General features: G+C 57.0%; 1 protein-coding gene across 7 annotated transcripts; it reads left to right on the top strand.

Moving 5' to 3' along the window:
* Positions 1-5,810: 5,810 nt before the first annotated feature.
* CCDC9B (coiled-coil domain containing 9B) lies at positions 5,811-15,053 on the top strand. Of its 7 annotated transcripts, none has more exons than XM_026480022.4 (11): positions 5,811-5,961; positions 6,777-6,890; positions 7,164-7,271; positions 7,884-8,036; positions 8,129-8,254; positions 8,881-9,080; positions 9,380-9,438; positions 10,234-10,287; positions 10,386-10,485; positions 11,067-11,109; positions 11,193-15,053. In XM_026480022.4, exons 1-11 carry the CDS (start codon positions 5,950-5,952, stop codon positions 11,730-11,732), a joined length of 1,509 nt encoding a protein of 502 aa, XP_026335807.2. In that variant the 5' UTR covers positions 5,811-5,949; the 3' UTR covers positions 11,733-15,053. The 7 variants fall into 7 exon arrangements, with proteins under 7 accessions (XP_026335807.2, XP_044248417.2, XP_048074577.2 ...); XM_044392482.3 differs by having other exon boundaries at positions 6,747-6,890; XM_057306285.1 differs by lacking the exon at positions 5,811-5,961 and adding an exon at positions 6,059-6,683.
* Positions 15,054-19,443: the final 4,390 nt, after the last annotated feature.

Here is a 19,443-nt window from a genome sequence, read left to right as displayed (position 1 = left end):
GAGAAAGAGAGAGAGAGCTCTCCAGAGCACGTCCCCCCCACCCAACATGTGTGCATGGTTGGAGAGAGGTAGGGGGAGGAGGAGAGCCCAACACGGGGCTCAGTCTGACAACCGTGAGTTCATAACCTGAGCTGAAACCGAGAGCTGGGCGCTTAACCGACTGAGCCCTCCAGGCGCCCCAACACGGTGTTCTGATTATTCAGTATTAGCACCGATGACCTCCTGACTTCCTGGCCTCATCATCCCTGCCCTTGCTCACACTGGGATCTTCCTGCTGGACACGTCACCATTTTTGGCTTCTGGATCACTGAGTATTTTACTGAGAGGCTCTCGAGACATTCCCTCTCTGCCCCAGCCTCTTGTAAACACCCTCCTTCCCCCTAAGGTGACCAAACATCCGGGTTTGCCGAGGACTGAGGGGTGTTCTGGATGCAGGACTTTCAGTGTGCAAACGGGACCGGTTCCAGGCAAGCCAGGACAATTGGTTACCCTACTTCTCTCCCCACCCCGAGGCTGCTTCCTCTTCCCTGCCGTGACCACGGTGTCCCAGGCATTTCAACACGTTCCCTTTCACCCAGGCTATGCTTTCCTGTCTTGAAGCCTCCAGGCTGGGTGATGCCACCTGGAGAGGGGGCGTGTGCCCCCCACCCTAGCCCTTCCCTCTTCTCAGTGGGACAGGCCAGCTCTCAACAATCGCTCTGCCTTCTGTTGGGCTTCTGTCCTTCTTTCTACCCCTCAAAACCGTGCCAGACTTTCCCCCTATGCCTAGAGGGTATGCCCGCACCCACACCCCACCTCCCTGAGGCCCCTGTGGTGAGCAGCAAGTGGGGGGCAGAGCCTGCCTGTCCCATGCCAGCATTCCAGGCTCTCTGCCTGCCCTGAGGAAAGAGCCCCCTGGGTGCGTGCGGGCAAACCTGGCCTGCTCCCCACATCCGTGAGGACCCCTACGCCTGAGTCCTTAATGTTGTCTTGGTTCCTCCCCTCTCCGCCTTGCCCCCCTCTCACTCTTCCCTGGACCCCCACTGCTCTGCCGGACCCAGGCCACTCCCTGCAGGATCTAAACACGCCCTGCTGCTTGTGCCACTGCCACTTCCCGTGGCGCATTTATGGAACACCCTCTCACGACCATCCCTCGTGAATCTTGCTCATCTTGAGACTCAGCTGGAAAACTCCTTGGCTGGCCTGAGCCCTGTGCTGCCCTGGCCTCAGGCTAACGCAGCCTGGTGTTGGCAAGTGCCTCGGAGGTGGAGGCACTTGCGTCTTGGTTCCCGCACTGTCTTGGCCCGGGAAAGCACACAGTAGGACCGCATTAATGTGGGCGAGCTCTTGACAGGGCAGCACTCAGCTCCCGGTTGTTGGCAGCTCTGGCCTGGGGGTGGGGGGCAGGGGTGGGTCCTGGGAAAACACTCACGGTGGCGAAGAGGGCTCCAAACAAGGGAGACCCCAGGGGTTCTGTTCCACACTAGAGTCCATCCCTCACTGCTGGGGCGGAACCTGGAAAGCTTGTGATGTCCCAGCCTTGGGTGTGCCCTGGAAAGCAGAACAGAGGAGCAGATCTCCAAACAGCCTTCCTTCTGCCTCCTGATGCCTCAAAGCACTTTAGTCCCACCCCGCTCCGGCATGTGTGCTCTTGGGAGAGGCAAGGCCCACACCGTCCCTGGTGGCTGGAGCCTAGCCCGGGCTTGTCCCTCCTGCCCTACCTCATGGACTCTGAGTCCTCCGCACCCAGGCGTAGGCCTGGCCTGGCCTGAGAGGCTTGCACACAGACCTCGGGTCAGGAGGAGTCAGGACAGCAGTTTCTTGAGCGAGGCCCTGATGGGGATTGGCTTTGCAGGAAAGGAAACCCAGGAGGCTTTAAGCCACCTTCTTGACCTTTCCCATTTGGAGGGTTGCCCCTATTTTCTGGGTGCTCATGTGATCCAGCCTTGCCCGTCCTCCTCAATATTCATCCATGCACACAGAGCTGGGAAGGTGGCACTGGTGACCTCTAAGGTTCGGCCCCAGCCAGGAATGGTTCCTGGGCACTGGGGTGTGAACCGGGATCCTCCTGTTCTCCTGCTGGAACAGACGCAGGTGAAGCACAAGGGACTGCTTCCAGAGGCACCAGCACTAGCTGGCCAGAGATGGCAGCCGGAGCCTGGGACTTCAGAGGGAGCAGGCAGGGGGAGGGGGGCAGTGGGGGGGGGGGGCAGGAACCTGGCCTTGCAGGCTTTGCGGACAGGAGTCACCATGAAGGGAGGCTCCGAGAGGATGCTGGGGGGGTGCCTCAGGATCTCCCCACCAGGTTATAGGTGGGCCTCAGGCTTCAGAGGGCTTCAGTGTATTCAGGTGCCAGCGGGCTGGCAGGAGGCAGCCTTTGGGGCCCCTCAAAGGCTGCTGCAGTGGTAGGTGTATCGTGCCTACCTGAGGCAAGAAGAGAACTATGTTGAACTCTGCTCTGGGGTGCACGTGGTTCCAGATATGGATGTTGCAGGTTATTTCATTTCGTCTGCCAACGACTTGGAGGAGTAGGCATACCTCATTTTGCAGATGCGGACCAGAGAGGTAAGGGACTTACCTAGAGTCACACAGCCAGTGAGCGTGAAGTTAATCTGGGCCCCCCATCCCACTCTGCCTCATCTTAGGGCGAGGCTGAGGGAGGGCAAGGGCCAGAGTGCTTCAGTGTTAGTAATCAGCCACTGGCGGCCATTCCGGAAGCAGTGAGTGAGTCCCAGGAGTGGGGCCTCCGTCAGGGCTGTGCTCCCAGTCTCGGTGTGTGGTCCAGAGAGTCCCTTCCTCCCTTGCAGGCCTCTCCCTCCTCTTTCCTCCTCCATGATGATCCCAAGACCTGCAGCCATCTTGTCCTCAGGATGACTGCGCGTGTGTATACCACAGACCACAAGTCCCATCCACATATGGTCCGCTCCAGGCGTGGGGCTGTGGGCCCAGCTGGCAGGCCACCTGAGACCAGGACCCATGACCGAGGTGCTGGGACAACGGCTCCACTTCAGGGCAGAGAGGACAAGGGCACAGAGTGAAGTTGAGGTGGAAACAGGGTTTCGGGGGCAGCCTGGGGGTGGGAGGGCAGGAGAGCGCTTGCGGGATCCAGGGGTCTTGGCTTCTAGTCTCATGTGTGACGCAAAAGGCTGTGCGCCCTGGGTGGATCGTGCTACCTCTCTGGGCCTCCTCATCAATAAAATAAGGCTTCTACAACTGTGTTGCTTCTCTCGCCTGGCAAAGTTGGGCGTTCTCTAGTCCGGGGATCATAAAGACTCGGAGGGAGAGGAGCTGGGGAGCAGGAGGAGAGAAGGAAAAGAGCACCCCCACCTCCTCAGGCTTTGTGACTCTGCTGTCCTCTGGTGGTGGGATGGAGTAACAGAGACATGGTCTCTCCCTACCTCCCCCAGACGAGAGTCGCTTACCCTTTGGAGGGGCTTTCACTGCCTATGGCCTCACTCAGGGCTGCGTGTGTTCTGGGTGGAGAAAAGCAGTCAAAGCACATGCATAGGATACCCACGGGCCCGCACAGGACAGCACGGCTTATTCACACACGTATTTGCTCTTCAAGCGCTGAGGGAGGGTCTGTGGTTTACTTATTTTTTAATTTGTTTTTAAAGATTTTATTTATTTGAGAGAGAGAAAGAGAGCACAGTAGGAGGATCAGCAGAAAGAGAGGGATAAGCAGACTCCCGACTGAGCAGGGAGCCTGACATGGGACCGGATCCCAAGACCCTGAGATCATGACCTGAGTGGAAAGCAGACGCTTAACCAACTGAGCCACCCAGGCGTCCCAGGATCTGTGGTTTATAAGGGCACTGTGCCAGGCCCTGGGGATCTGGAGGCACTTGGCACACCATTTCTGCCCTCAGGGAGCCTCTGTCCAGTGGGGGAGCAGATAAACACACCTTGGACTCTGGAAAATACAGGAGAATGTAGCGGCTGCTCTGAGGTGTGACGTGCTGTGTAACATTTGGGAAGGGCAGACCAGAGACTGTGGGGTCCTATCTGATCAACGGTTTGTCCTCGGCACGCGGGCCTGCAGCCTGATGGGCCCCGAGGTCTTTGTCACTGGGTTTGGAGAGTCTCTCCCTGCAGGCCCTTCCAGAAGAGCTGGGTCGCCCTCCCCATGGGACGGCTGGATTGCTACCCATACCTCCTGTTCCCTGGCTGCTGTCCCGCCCCAACTCTGGCTGGGAACAGAAGTGAGGGGCGCACCTGACCCGGCCCCGCCCCTGTAGCCTCCTCTAGCTACCCCCCACTGCCCCAGGCCTAGTTTGCAAGCCTGGGTTCCAAAGATGATGGAGAACATTAGGTTTCGGCGGGGGGCATCTCCCCACCTCAGGCTGGTGCTGGGCAGGCCTCCCAGTTCCAACAACATGGTGTGGGGCAGGTGGTGGGAAGCCGGGCTGCCACCCCACCGGGGCCCTGCCTCTGACCTTCCGGGGCTAGGCTGGAAGTCAGCAGCCTGTTTGAGGCAGTACACAGAGAGGGTGGGAGAAGGACAGGGAGGCAGAGAGAGAGAGATTGGCTCAGGGAGAGGAGCCTGGGTGCGTCACCATTGCTGGGAGTCTGACTCAGTGGGAACATCCGGCAGGAAAGGAAGAGAGAGTGTGGTGGCATTTCCAAGCAGGATGGGAACTCTGGGGCTGTGGAGACTGGGTGTGGGGTCAGGGGTACTGCATGAAGGCCTGGCCAGGAAAGAGGCTAACTGTGGTGGGGATGGGAGGGGGGCAGGAAGAGATGGTTCAAGGAGAACAGAGATTGAAACGCTGGCTGACTGGGCTGGTCTGGGAAGGAGAGAGAGAGCAGCGGGGCTTTCTGCTCTGGAGACAGACCCTGGAATTAGGGAAACTGAGGCCTGGTCAATCAGGGATGTGGGGGATGCAGGGACCTCTGACCCTCCCTTTAGGGCTTGGAGGTTGCGGCCCTCTAGCTATTGAAAGAGACCACAGGTATCCCTGATAAAAAAAAACCAAAAACCCAGAACCCCAAGCCCCAGCTCCGGGAGGCTCCAAGAGTGGGCCTGCCAGGCAAACTGCTCCCCTGGACAGAAGGACCAGCCTCAGCTATACTGGGAAGATCTGGGGAGAGATTTTCCTGAGAAAGTCTGCTTCTTTTCTCGGGGTGAGAGAGGCTGAAAGGCCAGCCATGGAGAGCAAGGCCAGGAAGGGCCTGGAGCGAGGACCCTGAGTGGGGAAGGCTGTTGGCCGGCTCTGAGCTGCGGTGGCATGGGCCCTGCAGGAAGGCCCAGTTCCCCACACCAAGGGGAGACTGGAACAGCTGAGCCTCTCCGGAGTGGCCGTGCTTTAAAATACAGGGAAGACGATGTTCAATCTAAAGGTATGACTGACGGTGTTATTTCAGGTATGTAGTCGTATCTGGTGGCCTGGGGGAGGGAAGCTTCTTGTCCCTTCAAATCACTTAAACCAGAGCTGCTGAGAGCAGTAAGGGGAGGCTCATTTGAGGTGGGGGCCTTAGACTAGGAGAGCTGATGGGCTCGTCTGCATCCCGCAGGCCTTTCTTTCCTAATGGGAGGGATGGAGGCTTAGGTTGGCTGCCTGTCTATCTGCAGGTAGGTCGGGGCTGGGGCTCTGCGGGGCCTAGGGCCTCGGAGAATTCAGGGCCTGGGGCAGCCAGGCCCCCTGTGTGGGTTCAACCCAACAGAGAGAGGTTCCTGCTTGTGTCTGTGGGGACGTGGGGCAGGGCTTGGGAGAGGTGCTGGGCAGGGCCAGCGCCCTGGTCCTTGCCCTCTGAGAGTGGATGGGTGGGGGTGGCGGCGCGCATTCCTGGCTGGGAGCCCAGAGGAGTCTTTTGTAATCACAACATGATCTCGTGTGCTGAGCAGTGAAGCCGGCAGGGAGAGGCCAGCAGAGGCCCGGCTCCGGCTCTGGTGGCTCCGCGGCTCCGGCTTCCCTCCTGCTCTGGCTCCCCTGGGGCTGCTCTGGAATTCTCTCGGTGCCCACTGTTGCCATGCACTCAGCTGTGAGTGGCACCTCACCTTTGGCGGGGGGCTTCTTGGGGCTGGGAGGAGGCTGGGACGCCAGGCAGTCACACTCTGGGGGCAGCTGGGGACAGCTGGGCCTGGGAGGAAGAGGGCTGTGCCTAGGCCCGTGGGGGGCTGGGCAGGGGCATTTGGCCACAGTGGAGACCCTGCGGCCAGACAGGGAGAGACCTGGGATCTCGGGGCAGAGGCCTGGCTTGCTTAGGGTGGCTCCCCAGCTGGGCCTGCCCCCGGAACTGGCTCTCTCCTGCCCCGACTGCCGGCAGCTCCAGGCCTGGAGAGGCTGGGCTTCTGGGAGCGGCTCTTTCCCACAGGCTGGGCACAAGCCTGGGGAGTGGGGCCCACGGCCTGGGAGCCCAGGACAGAGCCGGGGCCTCTCTTTACTGTGGTTCTGGGCCTGGGAGCCAAACAGCTCCCCCCCTCGACCTTCTGAATCCCCTGGCAACTTCCCAGTCACGGCAGGTTCCGCTGCCAGAGCCATTTATAACTCTCATTCCAGGCTCCACTCAGCAGTGGAGCTCCCTGGAGAGCCCGGGGGAGGGGCAGCCCAGTGCTGGGAGCTGCGGGCCTGGGTATAAGGCCCTGACCTGAGCCCCTGAAGAGGCAGACAGACAGGCACACAAGCCCAGTAGGGTGGGGACTTGGGGCCTTCTGCGAGCCATCCCCCCGTGTGAGCCTAGCTCTGGGGATGGCTCCATTCGTGGTAAGAATATGCTTCTCAGGTGAATGTGAAAGTTAGGGGGCTGACAAGGGATGGGCCCAGCAGTCAGGAGCTTGGGCCCCCTGCCCTCTGCAGGGGTCTCACGGAGCCGAGTCCCCCATGAGCAGGCAGGAAGAGAAGGATGCCGAGCTGGATCGGAGGATAGTTGCCCTTCGAAAGAAGAACCAGGCCTTACTACGCAGGTACCAGGTGAGTGGGCCGTGATGGGGGGCCAGGAGGACCAGCTGGGTTGGTACTCCCTGTCTGACCCACAGACCCCTGCCCGGTGGTCTGGCCTGCAGGCGCTAGGCCTGGGGCCAGAGTCACGGTGGTGTGGTCCATCTCAGAAACTCTGTGAGGATCTCGGGGACGCTGTGATGCGGTGCCTCTGCCCCCTGGTGTCCCACTGGTGTCTCTCTGTGTAGGCCTGTCTGTGTGCATCTGGGGGGCCATGGCCTGTGCTGACCCCAGGCCCTCCCGCAGGAGATCCAGGAAGACCGGCGGCAGGCGGAGCAGGGGGGCATGGCCGTGACCACAGCGGAATTCCTCCGACCTGATGGCCTCACTGTCACTATCAGCCAGGTTCCCGGTGTAAGCCCCGCAGGGACAGAGGGTGGGGTGGTGAGAAGGTGGAGGCCCAGCCCATGTCCGGGAAGAACAACGCTCCTGCTCCGTTTCCTCCGCTGCCAGTTGTGGGGTTTACCCTTCAGTTCCCGGCCTGAGGTAGCCCAGCCCACTGTGGTCCCTCTGACCCCAAAGGGCCACAGCTAAAAGGCCACCAAATAGAATCCTCCTCACACCCTTTTCCAGATGAATGTGAAAGTTAGGGGCCCTGTGGCCCCGCAGCTATGCTCCAAACCACAGGCCACTCCTAAACCCCCAGCCCTAGAGGGACAGAGAAGGGGGCTGAATGCCGGGAGCAGTGTCTAAGGGACAAAGCCCCATTGTCTGAGCGCTCTGGATTTCCCAGCTCAGAGAGGATAGGCTGCTGTGGCATCTTGGGCCCTGGGGTGGCCCCGGCCCGGTCCTTGGATAACCTCATGCCACTGGCATGTGAATGCCCCATGGAATCGGCTCCTCTGTGGGCATTCCAGGGAGGGCCAGGGCTGGAACCCGGCCTGGGGCACCTCCCACAGGACTCCGTCCGCAGCTCCTGCTCAGCGCTGGCCATGTGGTCTGAGGGCATGGCGTCTCATTCTTCAGGAGAAGCGGGTAGTCTGCCGGAACTGGGCAAGGTCCCTCAGACCTGGAGCAGCCAGTGGGATGCTTGAGGATGAGGACGTGGAGGCCCACACTGGTACCTTCCGCTTGGGGGAGCGGGTGGAGCTGGCTGTGACCATGGAAAACAAAGCTGAGGTGAGCAGGGTGGGTGGGGGAAGCCCAGGCACGAGGCTGGCAGCCTCCTCTTACCAGGCTGTGCCACACTGCCCATCCTCGCCTCCCCCCAGGCCAAGCGGATCGTAAGCGAGAAGCCCACCAGAGCAAGGAACCAGGGGGCAGAAGGGTCACGTGGAAGGGGCTTGGGACGGACCCCCTCCATGCAGATGGCCACCAGCTCGGATTCTGCACAGAAAGTACATCTTCAAGAGGGGATGGGAACATGAAAGTGGCAGTCATCATCTGGGGGAGGCGGAGAAGCTGAGTCACTTATGTCCCCTATCTCCGGGGACATGGCCCAGGCAGCACCAGCAAGAATTCCCACCCCTTCTTCCTTTCTCTGGCCAGTCTCCCCATTGGGTGGAGACCCTCTGACAGGGTATGTCAGAAGTCAGCCCCTTACCCTAACTGGATCTCTGATGGCAGGCATGTGGGGGCCTTGGGGTGGGCCATGTGCCAGGTGTGACCTCTAGGTGGCAGCAGCCCCTAGTCCTGGCTCTTGCTCACCACTGCTGGGTGCCTCTCCACTCTGGGCCTGTCTGCACACCCCTGCAACAACCCAGTGGATAGGCACCATTATTAGTCCCATTCTACAGAGGAGGAAATAATACACAGAGAGCTTAAGTAACTTGCCCAAAAGACACAGCTAACAAGTGGATGGAAATAGTATCTTTGGCAAATGAACATGTTGGAGATGAAATGGATCTCATTTTTAGATGGGGACTTCAAAACCTTGAGGGAAGGGGTTGGTAAGATTCAGATTTCCACTCTAAGTCAGGCTTCCTGCCTTTATCCCATGGTGCTGAGTGTCTTCTCCTTGCAGGGTGCTCGGGAGCCCCAGAGTCCAGGCCTGGTCCCAGGCCCAGTTCCCCGCCGGCCAGTGGGGGGACCCTTGGAGGTGGGCTGGGACTATGCCCAGTGGAAGCAGGAGCGGGAACAGATCGACCTGGCCCGTGTGGCGAGGCACAGAGATGCACAGGGTGACTGGCGCCGCCCATGGGACCTGGACAAGGCCAAGCCCACGTGGGTGGCAGGGCTGGGTAGCTCGTTGGACTGACATGCTTGTGGGGCTTGGGGGTAGGACTAACTGTGGATGCTTCTGGGAGGGCTGGTGGGACCCTTTCCAGGGTGGTTAAGGGTCTGCCCGGGCCTCTCTGCTGGGGCCTTTGGCTCAGGGTGGGCTTGGGGTCCCCTGATTTCTTGGGCCCACCGCCATCCTGTTGCCGTCAGCTCTGGGGTTGGGGCCGGGGGAGGCAGTGGCCACATGGGTCTTGCTGTAGCGTGTGTCCACCCCACAGAAGCCTGGCTTTCTGGCTCCACAGGCTACAGGACTCCAGCAAGCCTCGGGAAGAGGGCCCGGCCAGGGTGGGCGGCGCCAGGGGTGAGCCAATACCCACCTCACCCCTTCCCCTCCTTGGCTTTTATCACAGCCCCCCCACCCCCTGGGCTTCCTCTCCTTTCTCTGCCTCTTGGTGTGTCACTTATTTTTGGAGCTGGAAGGAGACATGGAAGAACATCTTACTTCCTCTCCCTCACTATCAGAGCAGGGCACCTTTCCACCCTCCAAACCCACAGCCTCTACCCTGGGTTCTGACCCCAGAAGGTCTGGGGAAGAGGCTCACAAGAAGTCTGCACTGCGATCCTTTTGAAGTTGGTCCCTCATGGGTGAAATCTCTAGTTTCCCTGCCCCTGGCCTGTTGTAGGAACAGAGCTTTTAGAATGGCTAGTCCCCTTATTTTTTTTTTTTTAAGATTTTATCTATTTATGTGTGTAAGAGAGAAAGAGAACGAACAGTGGAGAGGGGCAGAGGAAAAGGGAGAAGCAGACTACCTGCTGAGCAAGGAGCCCGATGCGGGACTCGAGTCCAGGACTGCGGGATCATGACCTGAGCCGAAGGCAGACATTCAACTGACTGAGCTAGAATGGCGAGTCTGCTTATTTTACACACGAGGAAGCTGGGGCTGGAGAAACTCAGCCAGCTACCTAGCCAGGAATGGCAAAGGGAGCACAGGGACCCAGCTCTCTTGATCCCCAGACCAGGGATCTTTTTGGGAGTCAGAAAACCCACACCTGGACCAAGAGAAAGACTGACAGCTTCCCGGTCCTGGAAGACCGGCGTTACTGCTTGGGATCCTTTATCACCCCACTCTTTCTCTATTTCTTTTGCCTCACTTAGGTCCCAGGAGCCACCGGAAGTCACAGCCCCCACCACTGTCCCTTGATGGTAAAGGTGAGTTAGGAGAGAAGGAGCAGAGTCGCATGCCCTGGTAAAGGAGCTGGGCTGCCATGGCCCTCTTCTCTCCTTGATTTGTGGACCATCTCTTACAGGTGGTACTACTCGGGGTGGGCCACCCAGCAGACCCTCAGCGGTGTCGGCCACACGAAGCAAAGCCCGGGGGACAGAGAGGCTGACCGGCAGGGCCCGCAGGTAACAGATGGCAGGGGGCAAAATCAGGGGAAGCATCTGGGCTTCTTGATTTCCTGGATCTCCCTTGCCCCTGGGAGGTCAGGCCCAGCACTGTTCCAGGTCCCTGTTCCGGCCCTTGGGGCTGCTGCCTTCTGCCTGACGGCTGCCTGGCGGCAGGTTAATGAGGTTCGGGGAGAGGCCGGTAGCAAAGGCAGCAGCCGCAAGAGCCTGGTGCCCAGGGAGGCCGGCAGTAATTACAGCAGTTGCCTTCCCCCGGGAAGCCGGGCGTGCCTTTCCCAGGCGGTGCAGGCGGGGACACGTCCAGAGTCCCCATGGAACTCGAGGTACTGCAGGCTTGGCCATAAACAGCAGCTGGGGACCTGGGATGGTGCTAAAGTGGGTGGTGTTCAGAGGAAATGGCTGGATGGGGAACAAGGTCAGGCTGGAAGGGAAGCATCCTGGAGCCTCGTTCTGGCTCTGATGTTCCTTTGAGACCCTTGGGCTCTGGCTGCTTCCTGGGAACATGGGCCACTGGCTACAGAGCGACAGACATGAAGGGGGGTGGGTAGGAGTAGGGCCTGCCACATGCTGTGTTTCTACAGGTGGGAAACGAAGGAAGACAGAGAGGAGCTGGAGAACCAGGAGGTGGGTGCTTGGGAATAGGATGTGGCGGGCTAAGGACGTGAGCTCTGAATCCGCCAGCCAGCAGGGCCCATCTCTTGTTTCAGGGAAGCCACAGTACCAGAAAGACTCGGAGCGAGGAGGAACAGTCACAGAAGGAGAGCAGGATGGGGCTGGGCCGACCCGCAAGTGCCCCAGCAACCTGCCCAGCCCCAGGACCCCCAGGGGAGCCGAAAAGGGAGTCAGGAGCCTCCATAGCCAGTCCAGTCCTTGGCTCGCCACAGAACACTGACTTGGTTCCCCTTGACCTTTCTCTAGGAGGGGCCAGTAGCCCTGGGTCCGGGGAGAGTGTGTGTGCACTCACTCCAAGGCTCGGGGCGCAGGAGAACCCTGTGTCCTCGCCAGATGGTTCTGAGCAGCTCCTGGGGTGGAACGACCCCCAGGCTGAGCCGGAAGCACAGACTTGTTCGGAGCCACAAGGAGGCGCAGGGCCCTCAGAGCCTAGAGAAGACAGGTCTGGCAAGGCTGGGGCCCAGCAGGGCTTGGCGCCACGAAGCAGGCCCCCCAGAGGAATGGGCCAAAGGGCAAGGGGCACAGGTGGTATGAGAAGCAGGACAGGAGGGCCTGGCCCTGCAGGAAGATGCTGAGCAAAGCTCCTGGGAGCATGGGGGCCAGGCTGGGGAGAGGAGGAGGGAAGAATGAAGTCAGCACTCTTGTCTCTTGTGTGTGATGGATGCTGGTGGCTTGTGGCAGTCTGGCTGAGCAGCTGGGCAAACTCTCCAGCGGGGTGACATTGTGAGGGCAAGGAGCCATCCTTCCTTGCCCCTCATGGGCACAGCCTATGCATAGGTGTGTTTTTACCTGCAGATAAATCTCCTGGTGTATTCCTATGCCAGGTCTCTAAGGCTGTTGAGCCCTGTCCTGGGTCTGTCACCATCCAGGCCACCAGCTTCCCTGCCCTGGCAAGAATGGGAGGCTTGGGAGCACTCGGCACCTGGCTCTCCTGGCCTCTGTCACCGCCAAGGCCTGGCTTCTCTTTCCAGCTGCGGCTTTGGCTCCTCCAGTGCAAGGAGCCTCTGTAGCTGGCAGGACCGGTCCAGGCCTGGGTCCCTTCCCCTGCCTCTGCCTTGCACCCAGGTGACTCACAGCCCCAAACTCACAGGAGGGCCAAACCAGGGGAAATCTCGGCCATCAGCTGGCAGCCTCTGGCCTTTCTGGAAGAGGAGGCTGAGGCTTGAAGAAAGGGAGGCCACAGCAGGTAGGGACAGCTGGGGACAGAACAGCAGAGCTCAGGTTTCCTCCGCAAAAGAGAGGGTCCCCGGAAAGTCCTTCTTTCTGAAATGGTCTGGGGTTGGGTGGGGAGAGGACAGCCTTCTTCTCCCCACAGTAGGATGGGAGAGCTCTCATCAGCAGGGATCCCCTCCCCCACACCCAGGTCAGACATCAAGTATACCATCAAGACAGCATGGGGGATGGTGGGGGGGCGGGGGGGGGGGGGAGTGGGGGAGCAGGGGGCCGCCCAGGGCCATTTCCTGCCATCTCCTACTTCCTCTTCCCCACCACCTCCCCTGCACACAGGCATGTGCCGAAGCAAGGACTCAGACAAGGGGCAGAGAAAGTGACTCTGCCACAGTAAAACTTCGGGACTTGTCTTTCCTACTTAGTCTCTGTTCCCGCCCCTCCCCTGGGGCCCACGGCTGGTGAATTATTCAGACTCCACACAAGCTGTGGCTTCCTCTCAATTCAACAAACATTTCCTGAGCACCCACTAGCAGCAGTGCAGCCGGTGGGCGACGGTGACTCTGCCAGCAGGAGGGAGGGGGAGCCAGTCACCCAGCAGATCCAAGCTGCACAGCGGGAACCGTGCTTGACTGAGAGCCTTGACGGGAGCTGGCGATGGCGGTAGGAGCCCAAAGAGAAGCACCTCACCTCTGCTCGAAAGGGCGGCAGGTGCCCCTTCCTCTCTCACCACACTGGGCTCTCCCCATGTGGCCCTCTCCTCTCCCTTCCTCTTGGGCCCTACAGTGGCTCTTCCTCTCAACTGAGGGCCCTGGGCCTCACCAGCCTCTCTGGCTTCTCTAGGGAGTGTCTAGATCATCCCAAGGGTGCTCCCCTGTCAAAGGGAGGGCTAAACTGTGGGCTCACAGCTGGGGCTTCCTCACTGGCTCCATCTCCACCCTCCACCCCCTCTACTCAGGAAGCATGGGGAGGGGGTGTCTTTTCAGCAGATCAGAGTGCTTCTCACATGTTAAGGTGCAGAGTGATGCAGAGTGTAATTCAGTAGGTCTGTGGTGGGCCTGGAAATGTTCATTTCCAATAGGCTCCTGATGATACCTGTGCTGCTGGTTCCTGGACCACGGGTTGAGTAGTAAGGGTTTGGACTAGAATATATGGAGGGCTAGGGGCAGATAGACTCTAGACTCTGAGGACTCATTGCTGGCTATATCGGGGACCTGGCGAGGGCTGCCCCTGCCAGGTGGGACTTCCTGGCTTCAGAGTTGGGTGAGAAGCTGAGGCACCTGGGAAAAGGCTCAAGAGGCTAGTGAGTGAGTGCTGCCAACTTCCTGCAGTGGGGAGTGAGGAAGCTGGTTGGGAATGGGATGAGGTGAAGGGGTGGAAGAGGTTGGTGTGGGGTTGATTAGAGGAATTTTGACAAGGCCTGGGAATATTCATACGCACATGGGAAGAAGACCCCTCTGAGACATGAATAGGTAAGGGTAATAACTCTAAGCTCAAGTTTTCCTCTTGCCCTCCAGTCATACATAAATGCCTTTGGAGCATGACCCTGGACTTGACCCATGATTCCCAAAGGATGGAGCTGGGGAAGAGCAGATTCAGGCAGAGTCCTTGAATTCAGATGTCTCCAAAAATAATCATGATCAAGAATTTGAATTCTAAGATTCACAAACTGCTCCCCCCCCCCCAGTGCTACTGACTGTACAGCTGGGCCTTCGTTAGAGAGTATATGCCAAGGTATGTTTGACTACGGGACGGGGATATAGAATTCGGGCAGAACTCTGGTTCAGCCCTCGCAAGAGGACCTACGCAGGAGAGAAAGGTGGGTTATGAAGAGCTATGGAGAAATAGGGCTTCTCTCCTCAAGGGTAACATCCAAAAGGATGTTAGGAGAAAGGATGTCCTGGGAGTCACTAGGGGTTGGAGAGACTGGCCCAGGACACCTTCCCTGCAGGAAGACTGCAACGCCAGGCAAGTATCACTGAGCTTTCCTCAAAAAAGGGGGAGCCCTTCTTCAGAATAAGGGAACCAGCAGCTCCGGTAGCCACCCTCCTCCCCTCAGAGGGAATGAGCTATGGAGCAGGAGGGAAGCATGGACACCCCTCCACAAACCTCAGGGTCATGGAAGCCTGGCTGTAGCAATTCCTGGCTCCTTTGCTTAAAGGCCTGGCTGGGAGACTTTCTCTTAGATGCCTATTTCCTCCCCAACCAACTGACAAGACTCTCTTCAAAGATGGCAAGTTCTTCATGAGACAGAGCTCTCAGGAACCCAGGCACAGAGCTGGAGGAACGGAGAAGGAAGCTGCCCACAGGGGAGTGGGGAGATGACAGCTTGACTTAGGGCCTCATAACAAGGAGGGTGGAAGGGGCAGAAGATAGCTCTGTCCTGAGCCCCTATCACGTGGGCAGAAGGGAGCAGCAGAGCAGATTGCAAGGGAGGGATGTTTTTGGAGGACTGGCAGCATGGTAGAGTGGAACAAACATGGGCCTTGGAATTCAACAGACTGAATCTTAACCTAGGTCTGTCATCTGCTAGCCGGGTGACCTTGATCAAGTTTAACCTCCAAAAGCCTCAGTTTTCGTATCTGCAAAATGGGGCCATTAACGACCTTGAGGGGTTGTCAAGAAAATTAAAGATAAGAGTAGTGCAAAACATGCCTGGCCCACTAAGTAGGCACTCTCTGAACAGCTGCCTGGCACTCACATGTGTTGAATAAACGAAGTAGCTAATCGGTTTGATCTCTGTCTACTTTGTTCTCGATTTTCTCCTGTACCTCCTCTTTCAGTGTCACCTTCACCGGGGTCAGTACACCTCAGGGAAGTGAGGGATGGGTTGTCAAGTCTACTCAGCCTTCCAGGGCAGTGAGCTTCCTTTATGCACCTGGGGGAGTCGACTGGAATTAAGAGCCTCACAGAGTGACCCTGCTCTTACTGGGGTGTTTTTTGCCCTCAGCATCTCCCTTAACTCCACATACCAACTTTCATAACTCAGCATTTCCTCTTTTCCTCCGTTAACAGCAATGGCGATCTCGTGGACTCCCACCACACTCTTCGCTCGTTATTTTCCCCAGAATCAAAACTCCCTTGTGGCGTTTGCTCTATGCCTCCCAGAGTCAAGGTTTTTTTCGCCCAAAGGAGCAGCATGACTGTATTTTCTTATGGTCAAGGGACAGGTAACTGGGGACCCCCAGCTATCTAACAAGGCACTAGTGTGGAGGGTTTGACCACCAGTCAACTCCGGCCCCAACCCTGGCCTCAGGGACGGGAATAACAGGAAAAGATGGTACTAGCCACCCCCCACCCCCAGAAAAACCCCACGAAGGAAATGGCTAAAATGCCCATGGCTGTCTATCTCTTCTTATTTTGGGGACTAGGTCGGGAAGGGGGGTGTCAAGGAAATAGGAGACACTAAAGATGCCACTTCACTCTGCCTCTCCAGTCACTTATCAGTAGCCACAGACCCCAGCAAGCAGCTCTGAGTGAGGCCCGCCCCGGGGTGACCACAAGCTCAGCGAGGGGAGCCCCCGAGGCTGGGAAGGCAGGGAGAGGAGCTGCAGCCGGCGCAGACCGAGGCTGCTTTCTCTCAAGCCTGCCGGCCTGCGTCACAACCTCTCATGAAGCATCCACTTGACGCCGGCGAAGTGAAACAGCACAGACCTGGCACCAGAAAGAGCAAACGTGGCACGCACTGCTCCTTTTAAGGACCGACTCGAGGAGCAGCAGGCCCCGGGGCAGGAGGTGAGGCCAACACAGCAGTACCTTTGTGGGAGGGGAACCAGGACTCTTTCAGGCCTGTCCCTTCTTAACGAGCTCTCCAGGGCAAGTTCTCCCGGCACCTTCAAAAATAACCAATAACACAGGCTTTTTCCCTTTCTCTTACAAACTCTGGGGATACGGTGTTTCCTTTCTCCCCAGCAGGGCGGCTGGCTTCAACCAAGAAGAAAGGTCAAAAGTCACCTTGTAGCCATCTGTCAAAACATTAATACCTAAACCCTAAGTTACAGAATCAGAGGGAAAGTCTGGGCCAGCGGTTTTCAGATTTTAGTGTCAGAATCACCTGGAAGGCTAGTTAAAACACAAAGCTGGGCTTCACCCTCTGAAGCTCTCATTCAGTTGGTCTGGGAGGGGGCCTAAGACATGGCAGTTCTACCAAGTTCCCAGGTGATGCTGACGTGGGTGGTCTGGGGACGGGGTGTTTAATGTCTACTACCTGCCCCTTCATGTCTCTTTCCAGGCATCACTTAGCCCAAAGGGACAGACATTTGAAACTATATTACCTCCTAGGTACACACGGTACTTTGAGTCCTCAGATCTCTAAGCCCTGTCACATCGATTCTCCTTAGTTGCTCTCACGAATTCCCATTGGGTTAGAAGGAAAAAGTGGGACCCTAACCAGTGTCATTACTGAGTCTGCAAGTTTCCTATTTCCCAGTTCAGGGTCCCTTCCGAGAGCACACAGCCTGCCCCCCGCCACCCCCAGGTCCTCGTGATGCTGTGAGCTGGCCACACACAGAGAGGCTGACCGCCGTGATATAATCCTGCCCAGACTACCAGCAGGGAGCTGAGGTGGCCTCCAGGTCACAAGCTGGGCAGAGACCTCCACTCATGACTCTGAACACGGACGTAGCAGAGAGAGGGAGACTTAAAGGGAATGACTTAGTAATCCATTTGAACTGCTTTTCTGGACAAGTCGGTTTGGGGACTTTTGAGGCCCACCTGGCACACTGCAGGCACTGGATAGTTGGATTAATGGTAGTGGTTCGTGGAAAATATTCTAAGGGAGGTTAGAACCATATCGCTGTTTAACTGATAAGCTACTATAAAAGCAGATTCTTGAAAGAAACAGGGCAGTAACAAAGGTAGATTCTTGTTGGCATGACTAAATTTCTTGAGGGCGAGAATTGTGTGGGAATTTTCTGGTCCCTTATAGTAACTTAACAAATGTTTGTACGATATATGGAAACTGTCTGGCCCAGGTGCTCCTTACTGACCGGGCGGCTCAGGTACACGGTGTAGGACTTGGAGCCGTGGCTTTCTCTGCACTGCTGGAGAGCCTGGTAGAGTCTAGGTGTGTGGTTAAGGGGGAAAAATTGTTTTTGTGTTTTTTAAATTAGCTATTGGAGGGAACAAAGAGTCTAACATAGGTTTTCTGGCAGCAGAAACCCACAAGCTATGTCAACAAGTAAAACAGATGTGACCAAAAACTGTCCATAAAGCAGGTATTTTTATAGCTCAGCATTGGGCCATAGGGCCAGGACAGAGGGGACAACGAATGGGCCACACGTTCCACGTTGCCTCCGTTAGGCACCGCGTGGACTTCCAGTGCCCGGAAAGAACAGGCAGGCCAGGCCCAAGTCCTTCACCTCGGAAATAAAGAGACTGTGGGCAGAACAGCTGGTGCAGCTGTGGTCTGCTGGGGTTCTCTTTAGCCATCTGCTCCCCTGAACCAGACTGTGGGCTCTGGATGTGGGGACACAAGTGGATTATGACGGCGACACCACACTGATACTGAACATGGAGGTTCATCATCTAACACAATGATGAAACCAGACGACCGACAACCTCTGAGCACCTGCTACCACGTGCCAGGCGCTGAGACTAGTGCTGGTCCCGCGAAGCGAGCAGAGCTCTTGTGGTCCCTGCCTCCACTGAGGGAGACGAAAAACAAAACAAAACTATACAGCTGTGGCCCTTTTGTTATTGCACTGCAATTCCAGAAATACCTCCATTCTCTGCAGACAGGAAGGGGAGGACAATCATTACCCCTTTTAAATAGCTGCGGTAGCCCTAAAGCTTGGGACCTGACCTTTCGGTTCCCCTTAAAGAAACATGTAGAAACAAGTAGATGCTCTCCACTCAGCATTTCAAAACAGGATATAAATACTCAACTGAAGCACACAGTATCTTAGAATTCCCTAGTGAAAACTGAAAAACAAGGTGGACAGAAAAGCTTCCCAAGCTGTGGTCTCATACTGTGCAGAAATCTAGAGCTGTTAGGAAGACAAGTATTTCTTATGCTTAACACTTCAGAGAAACACTTCTCTGCACCTCAGCATCATGGGGGAAAGAAAGGATTCCAACACAAACTCAGTCTAAACAGTTTAGCAAACTCCTGATCCTTCACCCTCCAAAACTTCATTTTCAAGAGAGGACGATCTCCTCCAAACTCAGGCTGCTGGGGAGTGAGTGCACACAGGAACTTCTGATAGAAGTAAACACCTAGAGGGGTGCCTGGGTGCCGCAGTCGTTAAGCATCTGCCTTCGGCTCAGGGCGTGATCCCGGCCTTATGGGATTGAGCCCCACATCAGGCTCCTCTGCTGGGAGCCTGCTTCTTCCTCTCCCACTCCCCCTGCTTGTGTTCCCTCTCTCGCTGGCTGTGTCTCTCTGTCAAATAAATAAATAAAATCTGTAAAAAAAAAAAAAAAAAAAAAAAGAAGTAAAAAAGCCTAGAAACGATCCTGGTAGTCCAGGGGAAAAGCAGTTAAAGGAAAGTAATCCCCCTCTGCAGAGACCTCTCCTTCCCGACGGACAAACGGACAATTTTTCAGCTAATTTCGAACCCGTGAAAATAAAGCTGTTCCGACCGCGGCTCCCCACCAACCTGGGCCTGTTCTGAGGGGCCAGTAGTGCTAGTGCCCTTCTCAGCGGCCAGAAGACTCTTGCTGCACACACTGCCGTATGTGTCCAGCGTGTGAAGCCGTGTGCAACTGCAAAAGCCACATGTCACCATCTACACAAAGGGGGGGCCGACGAGAAGAACCCTGGAAACTCTCTTACTTCCCTTCTTCTCTGCCTTACCAAACCCTCTCACAGAAAGCCACTGTGTAGGCTGAAGAGGGAAATAAAAGAAGGGCGGCCTTTTTCCAGGCTCCCCTGCAGACTACAAGGTGATGTAAAAGCACAAAAGCTACCCCCCAACAGCTCTGCAGAAGTGCAGGCCTCAGGGGGCCCCACCGACACTGGCTTCTCGCTCCGCTTTGTACTGGGCAGCATTGTCTAATAATGAGCTCAGCTCAACTGTGGGCCGTGTATTTTGCAGCAGAACTAATCCCTCATATTTTGCTGTTCACCCACATGTCTTTTCTTGTTTGCTTTAGGGGGAGGAAAAGCCTCACCTATGA

This window comes from Ursus arctos, unplaced genomic scaffold (assembly GCF_023065955.2).
Source record: "Ursus arctos isolate Adak ecotype North America unplaced genomic scaffold, UrsArc2.0 scaffold_36, whole genome shotgun sequence".
In the NCBI taxonomy this organism is placed as follows: domain Eukaryota; kingdom Metazoa; phylum Chordata; class Mammalia; order Carnivora; family Ursidae; genus Ursus; species Ursus arctos.
This window is presented reverse-complemented; position numbering and strand designations above follow the sequence as displayed.

Bases quoted from the DNA above. Each gene is read 5' to 3' on its own strand.
- CCDC9B (XM_044392482.3), top strand. The intron at 7,272-7,883 runs GTAAGCCCCGCA...CTCATTCTTCAG, and splicing joins CTATCAGCCAGGTTCCCGGT to GAGAAGCGGGTAGTCTGCCG. The intron at 10,288-10,385 runs GTGAGTTAGGAG...CATCTCTTACAG, and splicing joins ACTGTCCCTTGATGGTAAAG to GTGGTACTACTCGGGGTGGG.